Source organism: Macaca mulatta, chromosome 16 (assembly GCF_049350105.2).
Source record: "Macaca mulatta isolate MMU2019108-1 chromosome 16, T2T-MMU8v2.0, whole genome shotgun sequence".
Lineage (NCBI taxonomy): Eukaryota > Metazoa > Chordata > Mammalia > Primates > Cercopithecidae > Macaca > Macaca mulatta.
The window spans coordinates 59,923,215-59,950,390 of record NC_133421.1 but is presented as its reverse complement, the minus strand read 5'-3'; the positions used below and the strand labels follow the sequence as shown (position 1 = coordinate 59,950,390).

At 51.7% G+C, this 27,176-nt stretch overlaps 1 protein-coding gene across 6 annotated transcripts in view; it reads left to right on the top strand.

Moving 5' to 3' along the window:
- The window catches only part of ITGA3 (integrin subunit alpha 3), a 35,377-nt gene that overhangs the window by 6,770 nt on the left and 1,431 nt on the right, over positions 1 to 27,176 (top strand). For 2 of the 6 annotated variants that reach the window (XM_077971220.1, XM_015119326.3), the window contains 24 exons: positions 2,045 to 2,172; positions 2,493 to 2,572; positions 6,014 to 6,263; positions 8,538 to 8,624; positions 9,021 to 9,228; positions 9,701 to 9,897; positions 11,608 to 11,696; positions 11,836 to 11,972; positions 12,140 to 12,226; positions 13,152 to 13,219; positions 13,292 to 13,428; positions 14,013 to 14,162; positions 14,267 to 14,364; positions 14,658 to 14,805; positions 15,063 to 15,131; positions 15,727 to 15,806; positions 15,888 to 15,965; positions 16,510 to 16,612; positions 16,762 to 16,944; positions 17,132 to 17,254; positions 17,961 to 18,074; positions 19,001 to 19,099; positions 25,909 to 26,034; positions 26,390 to 26,531. In XM_077971220.1, the coding sequence (XP_077827346.1) occupies positions 2,045 to 2,172; positions 2,493 to 2,572; positions 6,014 to 6,263; positions 8,538 to 8,624; positions 9,021 to 9,228; positions 9,701 to 9,897; positions 11,608 to 11,696; positions 11,836 to 11,972; positions 12,140 to 12,226; positions 13,152 to 13,219; positions 13,292 to 13,428; positions 14,013 to 14,162; positions 14,267 to 14,364; positions 14,658 to 14,805; positions 15,063 to 15,131; positions 15,727 to 15,806; positions 15,888 to 15,965; positions 16,510 to 16,612; positions 16,762 to 16,944; positions 17,132 to 17,254; positions 17,961 to 18,074; positions 19,001 to 19,099; positions 25,909 to 26,034; positions 26,390 to 26,500 (2,950 nt within the window). In that variant the 3' untranslated portion in view covers positions 26,501 to 26,531. Of the gene's footprint in view, positions 1 to 2,044; positions 2,173 to 2,492; positions 2,573 to 6,013; positions 6,264 to 8,537; positions 8,625 to 9,020; positions 9,229 to 9,700; positions 9,898 to 11,607; positions 11,697 to 11,835; positions 11,973 to 12,139; positions 12,227 to 13,151; positions 13,220 to 13,291; positions 13,429 to 14,012; positions 14,163 to 14,266; positions 14,365 to 14,657; positions 14,806 to 15,062; positions 15,132 to 15,726; positions 15,807 to 15,887; positions 15,966 to 16,509; positions 16,613 to 16,761; positions 16,945 to 17,131; positions 17,255 to 17,960; positions 18,075 to 19,000; positions 19,100 to 25,908; positions 26,120 to 26,343; positions 26,532 to 27,176 lie in introns of all 6 variants that reach the window. The other 4 variants (XM_077971219.1, XM_001095554.5, XR_013406546.1 and 1 more) reach the window with 3 other exon arrangements.

Sequence of the window (27,176 nt, the reverse complement as noted above, 5' to 3'; positions counted from 1 at the left end):
CAGTCCTGATGCCACAACAAATCAGACCAACAATGCTCATACTAACTATGGCTTCATATCAGAACACCCTTTTGCAGAATAGACCTCTCTGTTCCTCTAGCAACCCTGGAGGTCAGCGGGAGAGGGGCTGCCCGCATTTTACAGATGAGGCACTCAGGGCTCAGAGGAGGAAAGGAAATTGCCCCTTCAGGCAGAACAAACCCTACACCCAGGTCCGTGGGTTCTCAGGCTGAGCTGCTCCTTTCCCGCAGGCTGTGGCTCCCTTCTCTCATCTGTCAGGCACGCCAGAGAGCGGACGTCCATGGGTGGTCAGGCAGAGGATTCATCAAGACCTTCCCAGCCCAGACAGAAGTGACTCTCCAGGCCTGGCTGCCACCCTGGCCTCCTGCCAGCTTCCCTGGCCAGGAAGCTTCACCCCTTCTCCCAGGAACACTTCCCCAGGGTGAGGTCTGAGCTGTAGTCTTAAAGTACAGGCAAGGTCCCACCCCCTTCCCAGCAGCCTCAGGCAGTACATTCCTAACTCCCAGTGGGTGGAGACACCCCAGGCCCCAGCATGCCCAGGCCCTGCCCCGCCTACTCCCTGCAGCCCACACTCACAGGTCCCAGGCAGGAGCTACAGGCGTGGCTGTTGCTTGGCACTTCCAGACTGGCAGAAGGCCCAGAGCCCAAGTTCTTAGCTGGGAGCTGTAGAGTGATAGAGTTGCTGGGGCCAAATGGTGGGGCACCTGGGAGGTGTCTCCCACCTGAGAAGGCCAGGGCCATCAGGATTTAGCAGGGAGGGGCTCCTGGCAGAACATTTAGAGGCTGCAGGGAGGTGATGTGGGGAGAAGAAAGTCTGGTAAAACTGAGTTCTCAAACTGGGGTGCACTAGATTCCACCAGATGGTATGTTGTGGGCAGAGGAATCTACCTTTTTAACAAAGATCCCTGGGGTTTCTGATGACCCAAGGCTTGTCCTCTAAGATGGTATTTCAGGGCCAACCCCTGGAGGAATCTACCTTTTTAACAAAGATCCCTGGGGTTTCTGATGACCCAAGGCTTGTCCTCTAAGATGGCATTTCAGGGCCAACCCCTGCCTCTCTCTGCTCCAGCCACCCCTCTGGTATGGGACAGGTTGCCAGGGTCCTAAGCATCCTTGTAGGAACTTGCTGTCGGCATCCCCAAAGATGGAATCTGGGCAGGCTGGGGGCAAGGCAAGAGCCCTTGCCCACCCCACCTGCTGCCCGCCCACTGGGAACTCTGCTCTGGGGCCACATTGTCCAAGGTGTCAGGTACTCATCCCAACCCCTACCTGTGTGTCTGTCTTAAGGTCACTGGAGAAGGATATTGGACATCACCCAGGTCACTTAGGGGCCCAGGTCTCCAAGATCTGAGTCCCCAGATGGCTTCAGGAGGAAAAACCCAGGGCTCTGACAACCCAGCCCCCTAAGTTCTCCCCTCTGACCCCACAGAATTTGAACTCTCTGCCAGGATTCCCCATCTTGCTGTCTTCTGGTCAACCTTCATCTCAAAAGCCAAAGCGTTGCTTCCAAAACTGAGATCTGGCCATGTCATGCCCCTGCCTAAAATCCCTCTGCGGTTTCCCCTAAGGCTGTTCCCAGCCTGCCTTTGTGTGCCTCCCCAGAGGCTCCTGGACTCCAGCTATGCTGAGGGCCTTGCAGGTCTCTGAATCACCCTGCTGGCTCTTGCTTCCTGGCCCTGCACATGTGTGCCTTTGCCCACGTGGCCTTCTCCCCTTCTTCACCTGGAGAACCCAGGTCATCGTTCCCAGACTCAGATTAGGTCACCTCTTCTGCTGGCCTCCGTGACTGCCCCCTCAGCCCTGAGCCTGAGCTGCTGTGCTCCCTGCTTCCCCCTCCCGGGGCACTTCCTTCCAGTGTCTTTTTTCCTTGCCTGCCTTCCCTTATGCTGGGCACTTCTGGAGGGCAGGAGCTGGGGGTCTCCTGGCACCAACAATCTGCAAATGTATGTTGAATAAATAGCAAGTTGTTTGAAGTGGGGCTTGGGGAGTCTGAACCCAGACCCACCTCCCTCCCTATCCCCAGGCTCCTGGCTGGTGCCCCCCGGGAGCTCGCTGTGCCTGATGGCTACACCAACCGGACTGGTGCTGTGTACCTGTGCCCACTCACTGCCCACAAGGATGACTGTGAGCGGATGAACATCACAGTGAAAAGTGAGGGGAAGAGGCTGGGGAGGGGTGCCGGGTCAGAGGTCTGGCAGAGGGGTACCGCAGAGAGAATGGCCTAGAGGAGATAGAAGGCCTTACCCAGCTTCTAGTCGCTTCTTGTCCAGCTGGGAAGAGGGTGCCCTAGAGGAGAGTGGGGCTGGATGGGGTTGGTGGAGCTTAGAATAATGACGAGCTGGAGAAGGGGAATTGGGAGGGCTGTCCTGTGGGTGGAGGGCCCAAGCAGGACCCACCCCTGCCCTCTGGAGGCTTTGGGCACTGAAGTATGGGTGAGGTTCTCTGGTTCATGATCCCTCTGGTGCCCACAGGTGACCCTGGCCATCACATTATTGAGGACATGTGGCTTGGAGTGACTGTGGCCAGCCAGGGCCCTGCAGGCAGAGTCCTGGTAAGTGGATGCTCAGTGTCGGCTCCCCTACCTCTCCCTGGCTCTCTCCTCATCTCCTAGAGCTGGGAGGAAAGAAGAGGGCAGCAGGCGGGTCCACGGCGTGTGTGTGCTGGGGCCTGCACACAAGTCCCTTCCTGTGGCTGTGCATCCCTCGCTCCCTGCACTCCTGGGGAGGGAGTGAGTATCCTGTGCTCTCCCAAAGCCAGGCACGGCCTGAGTTCTCTGACTCATCCACTTCCTCCCCATGCCCACACTGGGTGCTCAGCCTTCGTGGGAACAAGCCGAGGGAGCTGAGGGAACTGCGAGGAGGAGAAAGGGCAGAGAGGGCCCCGGGCGGCTCAGCACTGGCTGGCGCTCCTTCCTGGGAGGCTGACTGCCGGAAGAGGCGCAGCCCTGCTGACCCTGGCTCACCCAGCTCTGGTCTGGGGGCTAATCAAATGTGTCACCTCCTGCCCACATTCTACAGTGCCAGCCCCTGAGTTCTCCATTTCTGAGTCCCAGATAGACATTCCCCCCACCACCCCATTTTTTTCTCTCTCTGTCTGTTTTTGTTGTTGTTATATTCAGAAAGGATTTTATTAGTTCACACACAGAAGAGTTCTGGTTAAGGCTTGCCTTGCTCCTGGTGCTAATATGATGCCACCAGGATGTGAGGTATCTCAGGCACTTAACTCTGTGTTCTTCGTGTTGCCTCCATTCTTTGATAGGCAGTCTTTTCGTGGTGCATGAATGCAACAGCTTCAGCTTTATCTTCTTTGACCTTCAAGTTCTGTAGTCCTGGTAGATATCTGATTACAACTCATTAGCTCTGACTATTTCAGGTGCTCTTCTCTGAAACAATTACTGTGGCCAAGAGAATGCAATACTTATGCTTTCTTCAGACATGAATTATCAGTTATCCAGATAGGCACATAAACTCAGTCTTAGAATGTGCTTCTTTGATGTCAGGTTTTTCTCTTGCCTTGATAGTTTCACATGGCTGGGGAAGCCTATCACGGTGGAAGGCAAGGAGGAACAAGTCCCATCTTATGCTGATGGCAGCAGGCAAAGAGAATGAGACGCGCTCTCTCTCTTTCTCTCTCTTTTCTTTCTTCTTTCTTTCAAGATAGAAGACTCCTAGCTGTGTGCGGTGGTTCACGCCTATAATCCCAGCACTTTGGGAGGCTGAGGCTGGTGGATCACGAGGTCAGGAGTTCGAGACCAGCCTGGCCAATATGGCGAAACCCTGTCTCTACTAAAAATATAAAAAATAAACCAGGTGCAGTGGTGCCCACCTGTTGTCCCAGTTACTCGGGAGGCTGAGGCAGGAGAATTGCTTGAACCTGGGAGGTGGAGGTTGCAGTGAGCCAAGATCATATCACTGCACTCCAACCTGGGTGACAGAGCAAGACTCCATCTAAAAAAAAAAAAGAAGAAGACTTCATCTCTCAACCAGGCTGGAGTGTAGTGGTGCCATCTCAGCTCACTGCAGCCTTGACTTCCCAGACTCAAGTGACCCTCCAGCCTTAGCCTCCCAGGCTAATTTTTTAAGTTTTTATAGGGACAGGGTCTGACTGTGTTGCCCAGGCTGGTCTCAAACTCCTGGGCTCAAGTGATCCTCCCACTTTGGCCTCCCAAAGTGCTAGTGCTAGGATTTCAGGCATGAGCTACCATACCTGGCCCTATTTTTCTTTTTCTTTCTTTCTTTCTTTTTTTTTCTTTTATAGATGAGGTCTGGCTCTGTCACCCAGGCTGAAGTGCAGTGGCACGATCATAGCTCACTGTAGCCTTGAACTCCTGAGCTCAAGTGATCCTCCTGCCTCGGCCTCCCAAGTAGCTGGGATTATAGGCAAGAGCAACAATGCCTGGCTTTTTTCTCATTTTAAAAATTGATGTGGCCAGGCTAGGTGGCTCATTCCTTTAGAATGAGGCAGGAGGATCGTTTGAGCCTAGGAGTTTGAGACCAACCTGGGCAACATGGCAAAATTCCATCTCTACAAAAAATATATAAATTAGCCCGGCATGGTGGTGTGTGCCTGTAGTCCCAGCTAGCTGAGAGGCTGAGGTGGGAGGATCACTTGAACCCTGGAGAGAGAGGTTGGAGCGAGCTGAGACCATGCCACTGCACTCCAGCCTGGGTGACAAAGTCGGACCCTGTCTGAAAAAAAAAACAAAACAAACAACGGAAAAAATTGATGTAATGTTTACATACAGTGAAATGTACAGATTTTAAACTTCAATGAATTTTTACAAATGTATATACCTGTATAACCAAAAATATATCTTAAAATCACTCCAGAAGGTGCCCTTGTAACCCCTTCTAATCATTTGCCACCCCATAAGCCATCGCTGCTGTGATTTCTGTCACCTTTGAACACTGTTAAAGCTCCAGGTTGGCATCAGTTCACTGAAATGCTTTTTTGAGACCCCTGTTATGGATGGCTGTGGTCTAGGAGCCCATTTAAAGTGATTCTGCACCCTGGATCCTTTAGCAGTTATTTACACCGTTCATTCAACAAATATTTGGTGAGCCCCTACTGTGTTACCAAACACTGTGCTATTCCTAGAAGCTTAGCAGTGACTAAGGCAGGCTCAGGCATCGTGCTGGTGGAGCTCACAGCTAGAAGGGACCACAGAAAGCAAGTAAACAAGAACCAGGGCCTATTTTTGGACTTTGCCTGCCTCCAGGCTGTTTTAAGTCACCCTATTCTGGCCCATCAGTTTGCCCAATAAATATGTACTGAGCAGCTAAAGTACACTCAGAGAAGCTGTGCATAGATTCTCCCCTCTGTGAAGCAGCACAGCATGTGCTTAAGAGCTCCGATTTTGGAAGCAGACAGGCTTGGTTTGAATATTCTCTGCTTCTCTCTAGATATGAGATCTTAGGCAGGTTAACTGAGCTCTCTGTGCCTCAGTTTATCTAAAATGGGGAAAATAATCATTCCTACATCATAGGGTCACTAGCAGGCTTAACACTTAATATGTGAGGAGCTTAGAATTGTGCCTGGCATATAGGAAGCACTCAGGAAGTGTTAGCTGCTGCTATTACTATTACCGTCATTGTAATTATCATTTTAATAACGGTCCTTTCATTAAGAGGACAGGGTCATCTGGAAACGGCAGAGCAGTAAGTTCCTTAATCTCTCTGTTACTAACCCCTTCTAGACCAAGAGCCTGAACCCCACAGTCTCTCATCCTTCCCTGCTTTCCCTTTGCTGAGATCTGCAAGCCACTCTCAAATCCACACTTTACAGCTTTCCAAAAAGTGTTCCTGACCCCCAGAGCAGATTTCTAAATTCTGGAAAGGAGATGCAGGTTTAAGTATCACCGGGAGAAGAAGGAGAAGCCAGGAGATCTCCTTTGACTCCTGTTCAGCAAAGCCAGAGGCTTACAGGGTAAAAGAGACAGCTGACCCGGGTCCCTGTGCCTGACTGAGGCTGCCTGTGTTTGGGGGGTCCCCAGGTCTGTGCCCACCGCTACACCCAGGTGCTGTGGTCGGGGTCAGAAGACCAGCGGCGCATGGTGGGCAAGTGCTACGTGCGAGGCAATGACCTAGAGTTGGACCCCAGTGACGACTGGCAGACCTACCACAACGAGATGTGCAACAGCAACACTGACTACCTGGAGACGGGCATGTGCCAGCTGGGCACCAGCGGTGGCTTCACCCAGAACACTGTGTACTTTGGCGCCCCCGGTGCCTACAACTGGAAAGGTGGGGACCATGGGGCCATGGGGGAAGAAAGGAAGAGCAGAGACCACCCACCCCCAGTTAGCCACTGGGACAGCTGGCCTAGACCATCCACACTAGAAACATGACCTCGTGCCAATATCAGCAACCACCATGACTTCTACTGTTTTAAAGCACTTACTATGTGCCAGAGGCCTTATACATATGATGTCAATCAATCTTTTTCTTTTCTTTTTTGACATAGGGTCTCACTGTGTCACCCAGGCTGGAGTGCAGTGGCACACTCATGGCTCACTGCAGCCTCGACCTCCCCAGGCTCAGGTGATCCTCCCATCTCAGCTTCTTGAGTAGCTATGACCACAGGCATGTGCCACTACTAGGCTAATTTCTGTATTTTTTGTAGAGTTGGGGTTTCACCATGTTGCTCAGGCTAGTCTCGAACTCCTGGGCTTAAGCAATCCACCCTCCTCGGCCTCCCAAAGTGCTGGGGTTATGGGCATGAGCCACCACGCCCAGCCGCAATCATTTTTAAAATACTCTTATGCGGCAAGTATTATTATATCCATTTTACAAAAACAAAAACGAAGACTTAGAGAAGTAAATTGCCCAAGGCCAACAAAGTTATGAAACCTGGATTGGAATACAGGTCCACCTGATTTCAGTTTAACCATTTACAAACTAATTCTAAAAATAAAACATGGTCCTGGTAGAACCACTACATAGTACAGTAGGATTTGGTAAAAATAAAGTGTAAAAGTGTTCTTCTTCCCCCACCCTTCTTTCTATTTCCTAATGTTAACAGTATATTGCGGGTCCTTCTAGATTTATTTTAGAATAATAGGTATTGACAGGTGCAGTGGCTCACGCCTGTAATCTCACCACTTTAGAAAACTGAGGTGGGGATCACTTGAGCCCAGGAGTTCAAGACTAACCTGGGCAACATAGGGAGACCCCATCTCTACAAAAAATTAAAAAATTAGCCAGGCGTGGTGGCACACGCCTATCGTCCCAGCTACTCAGGAGGCTGAGGTGGGAGGATTGCTTGGGCCTAGGAGGTTGAGGCTGCAGTGAGCTGCGATTGTGCCATTCTCCTCCAGCCTGAGCAGCAGAGCAAGACTTTATCTCAAAAAACTAAATAAATAAATATCACTACTTTCTCTCTTTCACTTATCAAAAGTCATGGGCACTTTTTCATGTTGATATATGTAGGACCATCATTTTAGAGGGTGCAGAGTATTTTCTTGTAAAAGACGAAGCTTGTAAAAGACTACACTACACATGGTCTCACAGGGGGTGTCTGACTGCTTACACTCCCTCCATCTCTTTGCCTCCCTCCATCACACAGGTTAGCAATAGTGACCCCTTTTCCCTTACTGAACCTTTGTTGTTGCAGAATCAGCAGGCAGAGGAGCCTTGAATCTCCTCTTGACCAACAGGTAGCCCCAGGCATAGTCACAGCTCTGGGCTCACTGAAGGCTGAGGCCTCTGCCCCCTCTTCTGCTCCTGCCTTCCACCCCCTGGTCATGTCACACCTTGGCAGGGTCACAGATACTCTCCAGCAGCAGCCCTGGGTGCAGGGTCCAGCTAGGCAGCCCAAGTTTGGGGTCAGGACCAGAAAGAGGTAATGGTGTGGAGTCTGACCTCAGTGTCTAGAGAGTGGGGAAAGCCATCTAGCTTCTAATATCCAGGCGCCTGAATGATTAAGTTCTAGCCATGGCTGTAACAACCAGCTCCCCATGGGATTATGAGCAGGTCAACTTCCCTCCCGAGTCTCACTTTTCTCATCTGCAAAACGGGGGTCATAATTTCACCTCGAAGAATTGTTAAAATAGGCCAGGTGCAGTGGCTCACACCTGTAATCCCAGCACTTTGGGAGGCTGAGGCAGACGGATTACTTGAGGCCAGGAGTTCGAGACCAGCCTGACCACTGTCTCTACTAAAAATACAAAAATTAGCCGGGCATGGTGGCACACACCTGTAATCCCAGCTACTCAGAAGGCTGAGGTAGGAGAATCACTTGAATCTGGGAAGCTGAGGTTGCAGTGAGCCAAGATCACACCACTGCACTCCAGCCTGGGCAACAAGAGCGAGACTCTGTCTCAAAAAAAAAAAAAAAAAAAAAAAAAAAGAGGAAAAAGTAATTGTTAAAGAGGATGTGATTAATAAATGGCAAAGTGCTCACCAATAAAAGGGGTTATTATTATCCTTGTTGGGTGGGGATGGGGGTGGGCTGGACATGGTAGAGGAAACCAGTGGTGACTTATACTCCCTACTCTCCCTCCCTCAATCCCTGTGAAGGAAACAGCTACATGATTCAGCGTAAGGAGTGGGACTTATCTGAGTATAGTTACAAGGACCCAGAGGACCAAGGAAACCTCTATATTGGTGAGTACAGTAGTGGTAGCCCATCGAGTGATAGAGGGGAAGGGGGCTTAGTCCGTGGTGGAAATGTGAGGCCAGAGTGCAGTTGTGACTAATGGCATTTAGTTAAACTAGCACATGCAGATTGACCAGCACCTGTATGCCAGGCCCTGTTCCAAGCTCTCAAGATGCAAAGTTCTTGCCTTTAGGATACTCACAGTCCAGTGTCCAGGCAGAACCAGGGCTGGGATGGGGCATGGCTGCTGGCCATCTGGAGTCTACTTACTTGCCCTACTTGGAATAGTGGGATAGAACATCATGGTGGGGGGCAAACCAAAGGAGGGGATAGGGAGATGGGTCCAGAGTAGAAAGAGACAAAGTTGACTGGGACCTTGGTTGAACATCTTCCCTCTATCCCAGGGTACACGGTGCAGGTAGGCAGCGCCATCTTGCACCCCAAAAACATCACCATTGTGACAGGTGCCCCACGGCACCGACATATGGGCGCGGTCTTCTTGCTGAGCCAGGAGGCAGGCGGAGACCTGCGGAGGAGGCAGGTGCTGGAGGGCTCGCAGGTGGGCGCCTATTTTGGCAGCGCCATTGCCCTGGCAGACCTGAACAACGATGGGTGAGAATCTAGGGACATCCTCTGGGGCCAGGGAGAGCGATGGGTGGGGGAAGGCTTACCTAAGCCAGGTCAGGGGAGTGGAGGATTTGCAGTTGTACAGCTGTCTGCATGTTGTTTGCAGGGGTTTGCAATCAGGCTTTATGGGAGTCTGGGCATTTGCACATGGCATTTGTGGGACCCCTGCATATGCTTGTTTCTGCTTGGGATTTGTATGCTTCAGTGGATGTGGGTTGTTTGGGTTTGATCTGTGCCTGCATGGCATCGCCATGACATATGTCTTCTATTTGGGGAGTCATATTGGCATCTCCATGTCCTTCCCATGCACATGTCCTTCCCACCCATGACCTGTGGCCAAAAGAGCCATTTACAGAGCCCTGTGCCCTGGCACAGTCACGCCTGTCAAACAAGAGCTATGCTGCGTATTGGAGGCTGACCTCACACTCCCATTTCCCTCTCCTTCTCTCCTGTGCAGGTGGCAGGACCTCCTGGTGGGCGCCCCCTACTACTTTGAGAGGAAAGAGGAGGTAGGGGGTGCCGTCTATGTCTTCATGAACCAGGCGGGAACCTCCTTCCCTGCTCACCCCTCGCTTCTTCTTCATGGCCCCAGTGGCTCCGCCTTCGGCTTATCCGTGGCCAGCATTGGTGACATCAACCAGGATGGATTTCAGGGTATAAGCCAACACCCCTCCCCCAGCACCCCTGCTGACTGAGCGCCAGCTGCACACCAGGCTTGACAGGGCCCACAGATGAGACAGGATTGGGCCGGACCTGGAGAGCTCGCAGCAGTACTAGAGAGAGGATGTGCAGGTGTGCAGAGGGAGCAACAGAGGCAAGCTCAGTGGCCTCCTGGAGGAGCTTGCATGCTGCTGTGCAGCCAAGGCTGGGCTGAGAGTGCACAGTAGAGAACTGATGGGACACAACACGGGCATGGAAACTGGCCTGGTGTGCCCAAACCTGCAGGTGTGGAGTGTTCACATCAGAGAGGAGGCTGAAGAGGGAGTGGAGTAGGGTGGGGTGAGAGTGGATGATTTGAAAGCCAGGCAGAGTATCTTAGGGGTTTATATTTGGGTAATGGTGATGGTGGGGTGGTGGGGCATCCAGAGAGAGTTTTAGGGCACGGATGTGATATAATAACTTTGTACCCTGAAGGATGATTCTGGAAGGGGTATGGGATGAGTGAGTGCAGGGGTGGAGCAAGGCTAGGGGAGTGAAGATCAAGAATGTAATATCCAGGTAGGGGATGATAAGGAATGGGACAAGGTGGGAGCCCTGGATATAGGGGTCCTCATAAGTGTTCTGCAGGACTTGGGAACCAATCGGACCTGGGGTATCAGGGACAGGGGCAGACCCAGGGCTGGAGTCAGTGCCATAGGGGCACCTGGCTTTTCTGAAAGTCACTTTGCTGATAACCTCAGTTTCCCAGGACATAGCTGAGAATGAAGAGGAAGGCAAAGGAGCCTCTGAAGACCCAAACTAGGTGCCAGAAAGTTCAGTCAACAGAGGCCAAGCGTGCACTGTGGAAGTCATTTGGTTTCTGCCTGGGACCTGCTTCCGCTCTCTTTACAGGGCTTACTAACAAGCTTGGCTTGCTGATTCCCTAGGCCTTATCTGATCCAAAGCTGCAAACTGGGAAGAGTTCAGTTTAAGAAGATAACCCAACACTTGGGGTTTATTTGTGGAGATAATGATTAGAATGTTAAAAGCCTTGACACTTTCAGTGATGTTCGCTGTAGTGTTATGGTTAAAATCCCAGCCACTGCTGTGAGACGGACCTGGGCTCAAATTTCCTCTTCTCTACACTCACTGGTTGTGCAACTCTGGGTTTTTGGAGTGTCTCCTCATCTATAAAGTGGGGGGACAATAGTACCCACCGCACAGCACTCTCGTGAAAATTAAATGAATAGCTGGGTGTGGTGGTGTGTGCCTGTCCTAGCTACTCAGGAGGCTGAGGTGGGAGGATCACTTGAGTCCAGGAGGTTGAGGCTGCAGTGAGCTATGACTGTGCCACTGCACTCCAACCTGGGTTACAGAGAGAGACACTGTCTTTAAACACACACATGCAAACACACACACACACACACACACACACACACACACACACACACACACACACTGAATGCTTGACAACTATCTGGTAGTCACCTCCCATCTCCTGAACCTACTTTCCCACCCATGATAGGAGGAAGCTGGGCTTCAGATGGTCCCAGTGTTCATCCTGAGCTGCAGAGCTCTGCTCTGTCCCTGATGCTCTGAGCATTGCCCATCCATCAATCAGGCCAAAATCAATTCTGTGCTGGGCTCCATGGCCTGGAGCACAGAGTTAGGGGGACGTGGGGCCCAGAGTACCTGGGTGACCCTGTCTTGCCTTTTCTTCTGCAGATATTGCTGTGGGAGCTCCATTTGAAGGCTTGGGCAAAGTGTACATCTATCACAGTAGCTCTAAGGGGCTCCCCAGACAGCCCCAGCAGGTACAGAGAGACGGGGATGGGTCTGCTGCCCCCACCAGCTGAGGTGGGCCTTCCTTGCTTTCCTTCACCGACCCCTTCCCTGTAGCCCCCTGGGCCCTGCTTCCCAGAGCCTGCCCCCACCACTTTCCCCTGCCCCCAGGTAATCCACGGAGAGAAGCTGGGACTGCCTGGCTTGGCCACCTTCGGCTATTCCCTCAGTGGGCAGATGGATGTGGATGAGAACTTCTACCCAGACCTTCTAGTGGGAAGCCTGTCAGACCACATTGTGCTGCTGCGGTGAGCCAGGAGGCCAGTGAATAAGGGTCTTTCTCTTCCTCATCTTTGTCTGCACGAATTCCCATCTCTGTCCATGTTTGCGCCAGCTCCTTGGAAGCCTGGGCCCCAACTCTGGCCTGGGGCAGGCAGGAGGCACTGATATCTGTCTGGCTCTGTTGTCTCTGCAGGGCCCGGCCCGTCATCAACATCGTCCACAAGACCTTGGTGGCCAGGCCCGCTGTGCTGGACCCTGCACTTTGCACGGCCACCTCCTGGTGAGATTGCTCTGCCCACCCATTCCTCATTTATTTATAGGCAGGCCAGGAGGGGCGCCAGCTCCCAAACCCCTCCCCTGGCCTCCTGACATCCCACCTTTAGAAATTTGATTCTTAGGGCCAGCATTTGCCCTCTCTACCCAACCTCATTAAAAAGCAAAATTCCTTGCAAGAGGTAATGAATGAATTAGGGGGCAGTAGAGTATAGTGGTTCAAGGTGGGAGCTCTGGACGGCCTGGTTCAAACACCAGTTATGCCAGTGCAGGGGTGGGGATAGACTCTGGGAAGGGGGATGCATTTAAGTGCATGGATATGAAGGAGAGTCTCCTCAGGCGAATTATTAATCCCTCTTAGGCTCCGATTTCTTGCTTGTAGAAAAGAATTGATAATAACTGATTCACAGGGTTGTTGTGATAATTAAATGAGACAATATACAAAAAGTCCTTAGCACAGCACTGTGTATACCCTAAGTGCTGAAAAAAACGTTAGTTGCTAAGAAAATGACAGTAATGATGGCAATGACCCCAAGGTCTTTATGTGAATGAGGATTTTGGATCAGAAGGCAAAGGCAGACAGAGCAGGGAAATGGGGTGGGTGGTACAAGGAGACCTGGACTGGGGATTGGTAGACCTGGGTTCAAGACTGGGATGGGCCACCTGCTGACTGAGGACTTTCGACAAGTCCTTCTGGGCCCTGGGCCTCAGTTTCCCCATTAGTGACCTCTAACCCTGTTTTCTTTGGCTCTAAGGGGAGTGGAAGGGAAGGGGCCAGGGATACCACAGACCTGCTTTGTGGACTCCCCAGTTTTGTCCCTGCCTCTCTCCAGAAGGGCCTCGGTTTCCTTTTGCCCAGTACAGAGGCGAGAGCTAGGGCCTGGACGTGTGTGTCCCACTGTGACCCGCCCTCCTGTACATCCCTCCAACAGTGTGCAAGTGGAGCTGTGCTTTGCTTACAACCAGAGTGCCGGGAACCCCAACTACAGGCGAAACATCAGTGAGTGTTGGGGTACAGCATAAAAGGGGTACACTCCCCTGGCCCCTTGCTGACCACCCTGTCTACCTGTAGCCCTGGCCTACACTCTGGAGGCTGACAGGGACCGCCGCCCGCCCCGGCTCCGCTTTGCTGGCAGTGAGTCTGCTGTCTTCCACGGCTTCTTCTCCATGCCCGAGATGCGCTGCCAGAAGCTGGAGCTGCTCCTGATGGTGAGGGAGGAGCAAGGGGCAGGATGAGGGCTCCCAGGTCCCTGGAGGAGGTGGCCAGTGTCCCCCTAGATCAAGGATGAGGGACAGGGGTCTCCCCAGAGACAGAGATTGGGGATGTCGGTTTGGAAGGCTATCAGTCTGTAGGAGTACAGTGTACAGCACCCACACATGAGGAGAGATGGATACCCTTGGGGTGGGGATGGGGCCAAAGGGCTTATTACCTCCAAGAAAAGTGAGGGGTGTGGGAGCTCTTGGCTCAACCCACCTCTGGGAAAAGGGGTCCCTGAGTAGGGAGCAAGCTCAGTCCGTCTCTGGGACATCAGGGTGGAAGGGGACAGCTCAATCTGGGGACCCTGTGAATGGGGAGGTGAAGGGACCTTTGAGGAGGAGAAGCCCTGTCTCTCGGAGGGTCAGGATGGTAGGAAGTCGCAATTTGGCGACCGGACTAGAGGGAATTCAGCCTAACTGTCAGGTTTTCAGGGTGGAGGGGGGTCCAGCTCTTCTCTGGGGTTCAGGGTGGTGTGAGGATTCAGCTGAGGCAGGGAGCAGTGCAGGGCCGGGTTCAGCTCACCCTCTCTCCCCAGGACAACCTCCGTGACAAACTCCGGCCCATCATCATCTCCATGAACTACTCTTTACCTTTGCGGATGCCCGATCGCCCCCGGCTGGGGCTGAGGTCCCTGGACGCCTACCCGATCCTCAACCAGGCACAGGCTCTGGAGAACCACACTGAGGTGGGTGGGACTGGGGCCTGGACTGGAAGACCAGGGGCCAGGAGGGCAGCGGGGCGAGAGGGCACTGGGGGTGGTACAACCCTCACACCTCTGGCCACCCCCAGGTCCAGTTCCAGAAGGAGTGCGGGCCTGACAACAAGTGTGAGAGCAACTTGCAGATGCGGGCAGCCTTCGTGTCTGAGCAGCAGCAGAAGCTGAGCAGGTAGCTGTGGGCCGCGGGCCGCGCTAATTGGCCAAGGGTGGGGCGGGGCCTCATTGACTGGCAGGGAGGGGGCGGGGCCTCATGGCACGACGAGCCTGAGGGACAGGGCTTTAGCGGGAACAGGTGGAATGGTCAGAAACGGGGCTTTCTCCTCTAGGTGCGACTAGAGGGCGGGGCCTGGCTATCCCAAGATGGGCTTTTCTCACCTAGGAGACCCCAGGAGTGGGGCCTAGTTGATCCACGAGGGCCCTGGGGGCGGAGCTCTTGGCTGAGTCCTGGGCTCCTACTCTTAGGCTCCAGTACAGCAGAGACGTCCGGAAACTGCTCCTGAGCATCAACGTGACGAACACCCGGACCTCGGAGCACACCGGAGAGGACGCCCACGAGGCACTGCTTACCCTGGTGGTGCCTCCCGCCCTGCTGCTGTCCTCAGTGCGCCCCGTGAGTGCCCGCCGGCCGGCCCAGAGCCCAAGCAAGGCTCCCTGCGTCTTTGCATCCCCATATGCGTGTCCTGTGCAGGTGTCGTCGTCTGCCACGTGTCCCCCTCCTCTGGTCTGGGCCTTCTTGGGGAACTTAGCGTCTCTGCTGCTTGGAGAACCCGGCTCTAAAGCTCTAGGGCTTCTGACCCTGCACCACGGAGAAGGGAGGACAAGCCCTACTTTGACCTGACCCTGACGTTATTCGCCTTCTTTCCTCAGCCTGGGGCCTGCCAAGCTAATGAGACCATCTTTTGCGAGCTGGGGAACCCCTTCAAACGGAACCAGAGGGTGAGCACTGGCCACATCCTCCCAGTTCTCCTGGGTCCCAGGCTGCTCCTCTGATGAGCTCCTTGTCCTTCTAGCCTCTGCCTGCCTGCTTTCTGGGCGCCCTCGAAGCAGAGAGCCACAGTGCAGGAGGGGAGACCCAGTAGAGGGTGAGAAGAGGCCCAGAAACTAAGACAAACGGGGCTGCTAGGGAGCTGTGCACAAAGCTAGAGCAGGTGGAGGGGAGGAAACCAGTCTGACCAAGCACCAACTGTGTGCCAGCCCCTGAGCCCAACACTGTGCTTCTTTGATATGATATAATTCTCACAGCCTTCTGAGGAGCAGATGCTCTTTTACAGAAGAGGAAACACACACTTAGAAAGTTTCAGTTACCTGCTCAAGGTTATGTAGCTCAAAAGTAGCAGAGATGTGACCCGCCGGACAAAAAGGGAAAGGGAGACAGAGGCGAGGTGGAGAGGTGGAGGCCCCTCGCCCAGAACAGGAGGAGGAGGAGAAGGCCAGAAAGCCAACTAGAATAGTGTGCAGCCCCTCCTTCCCCATGACGTCACCCCCGCTAGGCCTCAAATGCCACTCTCTGCCTCCCTGACCCTTGTGGTAGATGGAGCTGCTCATCGCCTTTGAGGTCATCGGGGTGACCCTGCACACAAGGGACCTTCAGGTGCAGCTGCAGCTCTCCACGTGAGTGACCTCGAGAAGCCAGTCTGGGTTGGGGCTGTGGTATCCTGGATCACCTTCCTACCCCCTGCATTTCTTCTGAAGGTCAAGTCACCAGGACAACCTGTGGCCCATGACCCTCACTCTGCTGGTGGACTATACACTCCAGACCTCGCTTAGCATGTGGGTACCGCTCTCCACCACCCCCACCCCAGCCTGCTGTGCCTGAGCTAGGGTTCCCTATCCCCAAGGTATCTCCCAAGCTCCTCTGACCCCTCCCTTGGCCCAGTGTCCTCAGGCCTCCACTTCGCCTAGGTCATCCTTTCCTTAACAACAACAATCACTGTCATTATTATTACTATTACTGTTCCAGCTATAAAGCAGGCAGAGGTGGAGGAATCAGCAACCCCAGGGCTAAGGTGTTGTCCCTGCCATTTCATAAGAGCTCATTGTGCTAAGGATTTTATATACATCATCTCAATGACTTCTCACAGCAGCCCTGTGATACAACAGCTGTGATTAAGGCCATTTTACAGATGAAGAGACTGAGGCTCAGAGAGGATAAATAGCTTGCTTGAGTCCATAAAGCTGGTAAATGCAGAGCTGGGGTTTCTATTGAGGTGCCTGATGTTGGAGGGGCTACAGTTAACCAGCTTTGTTGCCCACCACCTCTGCTGGGGCCCTGGTCTCCTGTCCCCTGTGACTCCAGCCTCCTTCCTACCCCTAGGGTAAATCACCGGCTACAAAGCTTCTTTGGGGGGACAGTGATGGGCGAGTCTGGCATGAAAACTGTGGAGGATGTAGGAAGCCCCCTCAAGTACGAATTCCAGGTAAGGGGCTCGCCGGGGTCCTGGGCTGGGGACTTCTAGGAAGGATGATTTTTATTTTTTCTGGGGTCTGAAGGTGGGAGGGTTGGGGGTTGGTAAGATGGAGGTGGTTTTCCAGGAGATAATGACTATGACACATCTTTTGCCCACAGGTGGGCCCAATGGGGGAGGGGCTGGTGGGCCTGGGGACCCTGGTCCTAGGTCTGGAATGGCCCTATGAAGTCAGCAATGGCAAGTGGCTGCTGTATCCCACGGAGATCACCATCCATGGCAATGGGTCCTGGCCCTGCCAACCACCTGGAGACCTTGTCAACCCTCTCAACCTCACTCTTTCTGTAAGGACACTATCAGGGGTCTTTCATTTGCATCTCATTTGCTTGCTACCGGGCAGAAGGGCCAGTGTCTTCCCCTCCCTCCCCTCATACCTTTTTGGTAAGCTGTCTCTCCCGCCCTTTGCCCTCTGGCAACCCTGCTCCCAATTCTCCCTCTGCCCTGCCAGCAGATCTCCTATCTCCTCTCCAGGACCCTGGGGACAGGCTGTCATCCCCACAGCGCAGGCGGCGACAGCTGGATCCAGGGGGAGGCCAGGGTCCCCCACCTGTCACTCTGGCTGCTGCCAAAAAAGCCAAGTCTGAGACTGTGCTGGTGAGTGGCCAGGGCGAGGTTGGAGGGGATTGCACCCACCCCATCACAGGGTGCCTGGGCACCAGGGTCACACAAAGCAAGGGAGACCTCAGTGTGATGAGGTGATGAGGCCCCTGCTCTTAGGAGCTTCCAGACAGAGCAGGGAGCCTCATCTGCCCTCAGAGGGTTCCCCACTCTGATGGGGGAGCATCGAAGACAAGGGACCAAAGGAGGAGACACTGGCTCTGCTCCAAGGAGCCCCAGCCTGTTGGGGGCGATAGAGCTGCTCAGAGCCTTGGTTGGCAGGAGGCAGTGTCGGGCAGGGCATGGTGGGTGGTGCGTGTGCCCTCTGCAGGAAGGGAGAGGAGAGCCGGCCTGGCAAGCCGGTTGAAGCCTAGCTGGGTGGAGAGTGGGAGGGAGGTGGTGTCCCAGAGGCAGGGAGCTGGCTGGGAAGCAGGTGTAGGAGGTTAGGCCCTGTTTACACAAGCAGGGGCCAGATTCCATGTTATCCATGTGCCTGGCATTATATGAGCTTGGCCCAAACAGTGTGTCTGAAATGCATAACTGTGAGGTGGCGGCGGGGGTGTGCATGAGTGAAAGGATGTCAGACCCCTTTGGGTCACCCAGGGGTGAGACAAAGCCTGGGAGGGGCAGGAGGTAAGAAGTAAGGCACGAAGAATCTGGAGACCTGGACTATGTCACATTTCGTGTTCCCTGCCCGCCTCAGACCTGTGCCACAGGGCGTGCCCGCTGTGTGTGGCTGGAGTGCCCCATCCCTGATGCCCCCGTTGTCACCAACGTGACTGTGAAGGCACGAGTGTGGAACAGCACCTTCATTGAGGTCAGTGCCTGGGTCTGAAGGTCTCTCCTACCATCCACCCTGGTGGGGAGAACCACAGGGAGAGGGCAAGGCCAGGGTCATAGCAGGGCTGTGTGTGTGCGCGCGTGTGTGTGTGTGTGTTATTTGCGTGTCTCTGCATGGATGTGTACGTGTTTGTCCCCAGCCAAAATTGACCTCTCTCATGTCCATTATTCTGTTGTGTATCCATTGCTTTCCCACCTCCATGCCTTTCCCCAGGGTGTTCCTTAACCCTGGAATGCTCGTTTCTCCCTCTTTTATCTCTGTGTGTAAACCCATATTTAGTTTTCAGGGTCCCTGTCAGATGCTTCACCATCAGCGAGGTCTTTTCTGGCTTTTCCAGTTGCAAATGACCTCTCTTCAAACGGCCACCCACCTAACTTTCTCAGAAGCCACACACACCATTTACCACGCTCGACTCTGGGTTGCAGTGCCTCATGTGCCCACTTTCTCATGCCATCTAGACCAAACTTTTTCTGTACATGACTAGATTAGAAATCTTTTCAACTTGGCGGGCCACAGAGTTTCTGTTGCAACTACTCAGTATTGCCAGTGCACCACACAAACAGACATAGACAAATGAATGGGCGTGGCTGTGCGCCAGAAATACTTCATTTACAACAGCAGGTGCCAGGCCAGATTTAGCCCACGGGCCTGACCTAGACTGTGACCTTCATTGTTTCGGTTGTCCCCAGCATCCAGCACAGGACCTGACGCACAAATGAATGAACAAATAAATTAATGATGTGCGTTTGTGTGTGGAGGGGAGGCCTGGCTGACAGATCCTTTGGGGTTCTGTTTAAGGATGCTACCTGGTGGGAGGGTGATGGGGTGGGGATGCTTAGGGTTGGAGGGAGGCTCAGAGGAGTGTCAAATGTTCCTCTTGACCCACCCTACTCCCCATCCAGGATTACAGAGACTTTGACCGAGTCCGGGTAAATGGCTGGGCTACCCTGTTCCTCCGAACCAGTATCCCCACCATCAACATGGAGAACAAGACCACGTGGGTGAGTGCGCGTGTTCACTAGGACAGCAGGCTCCAGCCAGAGCTTGGGAGTACAGGGCATCTCTTAAGAGCACATTGACGCACTTCAGCCATGTGGTTCTCAATCTTGGCAGCACGATAAGAGTCATCTGGAGGAGTTCTGGTGTCTGGACTGCACCCAGAGCAATTAAACCTGAGTCCCTGGGAGTGGATTCCGGTATTGCTGTGTTTAAAGATCCCCCAAGTGATGCTAATGTGCAGCCAGGGCTGAGAACCACTGCATTAGCTTCTTTGATCTGCACACGTCTCCATGAAGAGTAGGGCTGGGATCGCTTCTCTATTTTATGGCTGAGAGACTGAGGCCTAGAGAGACTTGAGTGGCCTCCCCAAAGTGGCACAGCTTGTTGGGGGCTGGAACGTGGGCCTCCTGATTATCTCACCCATTGTCACATCCACTATGGACCTGTGAGCTTCTGGCCATAGGCAATATGTATATATAGAGAGAAAGGCAGGACATCTAGGCAGAACGGAGGGAAGTTCGACCGTGAGAACCTGGTCAGTATTGACAGATGATATCATCATCTACATGGCAGAAAAGATAATCAATGAAAAAGCTATTATTTTATTTTATTTTGCTTCAGAGACAGGGTGTCACTCTGTTGCCCCAGCTGGAATGCAGTGGTGTAGCCCCAAACTCCTGGGCTCAAGAAATCCTCCCACTTCAGCTTACTGAGTAGCTGAGACTACAGCCATGTGCCACGATGCCCAGCTAATTTTATTTATTTATTTAGAGACAGAGTCTCGCCCTGTGGCCAGGATGGAATGCAGTGTTGCAATCACTGCAAGCTCCACCTCCCTGGTTCATGCCATTCTCCTGCCTTAGCCTCCTGAGTAGTTGGGACTACAGGCGCCACCACCATGCCCGGCTAATTTTTGTATTTTTAGTAGAGACGGGGTTTCACCGTGTTAGCCAGGATGGTCTCGATCTCCTGACCTCATGATCCACTTGCCTCGGCCTCCCAAAGTGCTGGGATTACAGGCATGAACCACCGCGCCCGGTCTAATTTTTTATTTTTGGTAGAGATGAGGTCTCACTGTGTTGCCCAGGCTGGTCTTGAACTCCTGGTCTCAAGTAGTCCTCCCACCTCAGCCTCCCAAAACACTGGAATTACACCGGCCCAAAAAGCTATTAGACCCAATAAGAGAATTCAGGAAGTCCAAGAAGTCAAAAACAAGATCAAAATACCCAAACCCCTTAGGTTTCCTACATGCTATAGCAATAACCAATCAAAAGTATAGTTGAAAAGATCCCATTCAAATTCATCAGAAAAGTGATAGAGCATCTAGGAATAAATACAACAAGAAATGTGCAACAAAAACTTGAGTAATGGTTAGAAAAAAGTTAGTATTGTATTATCAAGTTGTCAGATCTTCCCACTCAAATTATTCCAGTCTCAGTAAGATTCAGGAAACTTAAAAAAGAAGTTCCCAAACTTGAATCTGAGTTGCATCTAGAAGAATAAATATAAAATTGCTTATAATTTGTTGTTAAAGGATGTAAGTGAAGATATGTGGGAGATACTTACAGGGAGATGAATACAGGGTTGGCTATGTACATTATTGTACATTTCCTAAGATAAATTATTGTAGTATAGAAGAGGTAGAAGAAGGGCCAGAAAGATCAGTGGAACAAAATAGAACTTTATGATACAGATGGCATTTTTAATCCATGGAGAAAGGTAGATTATTAAGTAGTGTTGGGAGAACCCATTTGGAAAATAAAGACAAACCTCTACCTCACACCATAAACAAAAATACAGAGTTAGATTAAATTTTTTTTTTTTTTTTTTTTTTTTTTTTGAGACGGAGTCTCGCTCTGTCGCCCAGGCTGGAGTGCAGTGGCCGGATCTCAGCTCACTGCAAGCTCCACCTCCCGGGTTCACGCCATTCTCCTGCCTCAGCCTCCGGAGTAGCTGGGACTACAGGCGCCCGCCTCCTCGCCCGGCTAGTTTTTTGTATTTTTTTAGTAGAGACGGGGTTTCACCGGGTTAGCCAGGATGGTCTCGATCTCCTGACCTCGTGATCCACCTGTCTCGGCCTCCCAAAGTGCTGGGATTACAGGCTTGAGCCACCGCGCCCGGCCTTAGATTAAATATTTACATGTAGCAATTAAAACCTAATATGCGAGGATACAATATAGAGAACACTTTAATATAACTTTTAATTACGGAAAGAGTGAGCTATAAACCCAGAAGTCACAGGAAAATTTTGATAAATTAGATTCTGTGAAAATTTAAATCTGTATATAGCAAAAAGATAGTAAAGAACTAAAAGGGGCTGGGCACGGTGGCTCATGCTTGTAATACCAGCACTTTGGAGACTGAGGCAGGCAGATTGCTTGAGCCCAGGAGTTCCACACCAGCCTGGGCAACATGGTGAGACCTTATCTCTATAAATAAAAACAAAAATTAGCTGGGTATGGTGGTGCGCACCTGTAGTCCCAGCTACTTGGGAGGTTGAGGCAGGAGAATCGCTTGAGCTCAGGAGGTTGAGGCTGCAGTGAGCCATGATCATGCCACTGTACTCCAGCCTGGGTGACAGAGTGAGACCTTGCCTCAAAAAAAAGTAAAAAAGAAACTAAATGGGCAAATGATATACTGCTTTTTAAAAATGTTTACAGCATATGTGACAAAAAATTGATATGTATTTTTTAATATATAAAGGATATCAATAGGCGGCATACATGGGGTGAAATACAAATGTTCATCTTGCTCATAAAGAAATACAAATCATAGCAACAAGATTTTTCTTGCCTATCAGATTGGGAAATATTTTTAAAATTAATGCTGGCCAGGCGCTGTGGCTCACACCTGTAATGCCAGCACTTTGGGAGGCCAAGGCGGGTGGATCATTTGAGGTCAGTTCGAGACTAGCCTGGGCAACATGGTGAAACCCCATCTCTATTAAAAATACAAAAATTAGCTGGGCGTGGTGGTGCATGCCTGTAATCCTAGCTACTCAGCAGGCTGAGGCAGAAGAGTCGCTTGAACCTAGGAGATAAATGTAGTGAGCCAAGATCGCTCCACTGCACTCCAGCCTGGGTGACAGAGTGAGACTCTGTCTCAACAACAACAACAAAAGAATAATGCTGTCTGATGCTGATGAGGTGGAGGGAAATGCTATTGACTTGGATGATGAATTGGTAGATCCTTTTAGGAGATGAAGTTTTCAATGTCTATTAAAATTTAAAGTGCCCATTTCCTTAGATCCAGCACATGAGAATATATTGTAAGGAGCTAATAGGACGAGTATACAAAGATAAATATATGGGGATATTTTCGAGAATTATTTATAATGGCAGAAAACTGGAAACAATCTAAATGTCTTTCAGTAGGAGATTGGTTCAATAAATTATGGTACATTTCCTTCAATGACTATGCAGTCCTCAGAAGAGATTAGGCTGATCATTATCAATTGACCTGAAAAGATGATGCTATTAAGTGAAAAAAACAGGTCGCTGGCTAGGCATGGTGGCTCGTGCCTGTAATCCTAATACTTTGGGAGGCCAAAGTAGGAAGATCACTTGAGCCTAGGAGTTTGAGGCTATCCTGGGTAACAAAGTGAGACCCATCTCTACAAAAAAAAAAAAAATCTAGAAATGATCTGGAAGTGGTGGCACGTGATCCCAGCTACACTGGAGGCTGAGGCAGGAGAATCACTTGAGCCCAGGAGGTGGAGTCTCCAGTGAGTCATGTTTGTATTACTGCACTCCAGCCTGAGCAACACAGTGAGACTGTGTCTTAAAAAGAAAAGAAAGAGGCTGGATGCGGTGGCTCATGCCTGTAATCCCAGCACTTTGGGAGGCTGAGGCAGGTGGGTCACCTGAGATCATGAGTTTGAGACCAGCCTGGCCAATGTGGTGAAACCCTGGCTCTACTAAAAATGCTGGGGTGGCGAGCGCCTGTAATTCCAGCTACTCGGGAGGCTGAGGTAGGAGAATTGCTTGAACCCAGGAGATGGAGGTTGCAGTGAGCCAATATCGTGCCACTGCACTCCAGCCTGGGCAACAGAGCAAGACTCTATCTAAAAAAAAAAAAAGAAGAAGAAGAAGAAAGGAAGGAAGGAAGGAAGGAAAGAAGGAAGGAAGAGAGGGAGGGAAGGAGGGAGGTTGCTGAAGAGTGTATGTGGCATGATCCCATTTTTGTAGATCATATTATTCCATATTTAAAACTATGCAAAGAGATTCACCAGAGATTACAGAGACAGTAATTTCTAGAGATTAAAATTACTGGGAACCAGCTGGGCATAGTGGCTCATGCCTGTAATCCCAGCACTTTGGGAGGTCGAGGTGGGTGGGTCACTTGAGGTCGGGAGTTCAAGACCAGCCTGGCCAACATGGTGAAACCTGTCTCTAGTAAAAATACAAAAATTAGCCAGTTGTGGTGGTGGGCACCTATAATCCCAGTTACTCAGGAGGCTGAGGCAGGAGACTTGCTTGAGCCCAGGAGGCAGAGGTTGCAGTGAGCCGAGATTGTGCCACTGCCTGGGCAACAGAATGGAACTCTGTCTCAAAAAAATATATATGGCCGGGCGCGGTGGCTCAAGCCTGTAATCCCAGCACTTTGGGAGGCCGAGAGGGGCGGATCACTAGGTCAGGAGATCAAGACCATCCTGGCTAACACGGTGAAACCCCGTCTCTACTAAAAAATACAAAAAACTAGCCGGGCGAGGTGGCGGGCGCCTGTAGTCCCAGCTACTCCGGAGGCTGAGACAGGAGAATGGCATAAACCCGGGAGGCGGAACTTGCAGTGAGCTGAGATCCGGCCACTGCACTCCAGCCTGGGCGACAGAGCGAGACTCTGTCTCAAAAAAAAAAAAAAAATATATATATATATATATATATATTTATAATATATATCAGATATATATTATATATTTATAATATAAAAATATATACTATATAATATATATTAATGTTTAATATATATTTAATATATATTATTTAATAATATATTAAACATATTTATATTTAATAATATATTAAATATATTTACAATATATCATATATGGATATATATATATATATATATATATATATTTTTTTTTTTTTTTTTTTTTTTGAGACGGAGTCTCGCTCTGTCACCCAGGCTGGAGTGCAGTGGCCGGATCTTAGCTCACTGCAAGCTCCGCCTCCCGGGTTCACACCATTCTCCTGCCTCAGCCTCCCGAGTAGCTGGGACTACAGGCGCCTGCCACCTCGCCCGGCTAAGTTTTTGTATTTTTAGTAGAGACGGGGTTTCACTGTGTTACCCAGGATGGTCTCGATCTCCTGACCTCGTGATCCGCCCGTCTCGGCCTCCCAAAGTGCTGGGATTACAGGCTTGAGCCACCGCGCCCGGCCATGGATATATATTATATATCTAACTGGGAACCTTTAGTTTTCTTTATATCATCTGTATTTTTAAAAAAATCATCAAAATAATTTTAAAAGAAGTGAAAATCATGTATAGTCAGAACAAACACGGCTGGGTGCAGTGACTCACACCTGTAATCCCAGCACTTTGAGAGGCCAAGGCAGGTGGATCACCTGAGGTCAGGAGTTTGAGACCAGCCTGGTCAACATGGTGAAACCCCATCTTTACTGAAAATACAAAAATTAAATGGGCATGGTGGTGCATGCCTGTAATTCCAGCTACTTGGGAGGCTGCGGCAGGAGAATTGCTTGAAGCTGGGAGGAGGTGGTTGCAGTGAGCCGAGGTTGCGCCACTGCACTCCAGCCTGGGCAACAGAGCAAAACTCCATCTCAAAAACAAACAAAAACAACTCATATATACACACATCCATATTTATCTCCATTGTAGGGGAAGAAAAAGAATGGGACTATCGGCCAGGCACGGTGGCTCACGCCTGTAATCCCAGCACTTTGGGAGGCCGAGGTGGGCGGATCGCCTGAGGTCGGGTGTTCGAGACCAGCCTGACCAACATGGTGAAACCCCGTCTCTACTAAAAGTACAAAATTAGCCGGGCATGGTGGTGCATGCATGTAATCCCAGCTCTTCTGGAGGCTGAGGCAGGAGAATCACTTGAACTTGGGAGGCGGAGCTCGTGGTGAGCCGAGATTGCGCCTGGGCAACAGAGCGAGACTCTATCAAAAAAAAAAAAAAAAAAAAAAGAATGGGACTATATGCTATGAATTCTTTGTGGGGTTTTTTTGGTGAATATTTATGGAGTGCTTGCTGTGTAGCAGGTGTTGCTGTAAGCAGTTTTCTTATATCAAACACACTTAATTCTCCCCAGCAACCTATGAGATAGGTATTATTCCCATTTTACAGATGAACAACAGAGAGGTTAAGTAACTTGCCAAGGTCACACAGCTCATGAATAGCAAAGCTGGGCTAGAACCCAGGTAGTCTGGCTCCAGCACCCCTGCATTTGGCCGTTCTGCTGTTCTATGAGGTAGGCATTATGATCCCCCTCATCAGATAGCAGAAAGCATGAGATTCAGAGGGGTGCAATTACTTGTCCAAGGTCACACAGCTCGTCAGGGAAGGAGCTGGTACCCAGGCCTAGAGGTGTAGGTCACACATTCAGACTCCAGGCCACCTCCGAGATCTGAGGCTGCTCCTCTGGGGTCAAGTCTGTGCCTGGGAGAAGCAGGAAGGACCACTGGACCTACCGTTAGTGAGGCAGGCAGAGACTTTTTCCAGTCCCAGGCTGCCCCCTACTGGCAGCAGGACAAACAGCGGGTGCCTGGGCCCAGCTGGGATAGGAAGGGGGAGGATGGGCCTAAGCGGGCCTAAGGAGGGCTGAGTCCTCCTCTCCCCTCTGCAGTTCTCCGTGGACATTGACTCGGAGCTGGTGGAGGAGCTGCCGGCTGAGATCGAGCTGTGGCTGGTGCTGGTGGCCGTGGGTGCGGGGCTGCTGCTTCTGGGGCTGATCATTCTCCTGCTGTGGAAGGTTAGTAGCCCAGCCCCACTCCTGCTCCGGGACCTTCACCAGCACACTCACCAGCCCTTCCTCCAACCCACCTCTCACCATCCCGGTCCTCCCTTCCATCTCACCGCCGCCCTTCCTCCCTGTCCTCTCCACCTTCTCCCACCAGCTTACAGGCTCACCCCCGGCCTGGGTTAGTGGGGGAAGCTGCAAGCTGGAAAGGGGGACCCAGGAGCTCTGGCTTCTGACCACACCACCAAGCTGGGACTGAGCCCCAGCCCCCAGGCTCCCCAGCCCTAAGCCCCAGTCCACGAGTGCTGCTGGTGAGGACAGCCCAGCGCCCCCCTGATGGCCCATCCCCACCTCCTCCCCTCCGCAGTGCGGCTTCTTCAAGCGAGCCCGCACTCGCGCCCTGTATGAAGCTAAGAGGCAGAAGGCGGAGATGAAGAGCCAGCCGTCAGAGACAGAGAGGCTGACCGACGACTACTGAGGGGGCAGCCCCCCATCCCCGGCCCACCTGGGTAACATGGCCTCCGGGCCCCCTTCCCCGAGCCCCACAGCTGGGCGGGCCTCTGACTCTGTCCTGTCCGCTCCTCTTCCCTTATGGGCCTGTTCTGACCTCATTCTGTCCCCACCACCACCTCAAAGATCAGGCCACTCTGACTCTCCCTCCAGCCCCCTGGTCTGGCTTTCATCAGCCTTCCCCTGAGCCCCTTGGTGACTTGGAACCCCTTCAGGGAGCCATAAAACCCTCTCTGTGATGACCTTGCTTTCTGGGGATTGGAACAAGGTCAAGGGCAAGGCCAGGCCCCATCTCTAAACCACAGGCATGTGCAGAATAATTCTACGCTCGCATTTCCACCCCTAGGGAAGGAGGGGAGCAGTAGAGACCCTCCTCCTGGGAACTAGCCTGTTTCCTCCTGAGCAGCCCTTCCAGGATAACAAGTGGACCCACTCCCAACATTGTGATTAGCATAGACTGCCAGTCTTCCTGGCCATTCCATCCACTGTCTCTGCGGCTGCCCTCCATCTCCATCTGCCTCTTCCTCTCCTCTCTGCCTTCCTCAACTCCTCCTTCCTCTGGGGCCTGGGGTGGAGAAACTCATTCTCCATATCTCAGTGCAGGGAGATGGGATGTGTTCCGTCAAAAGTTCTGGCTTTGAGGA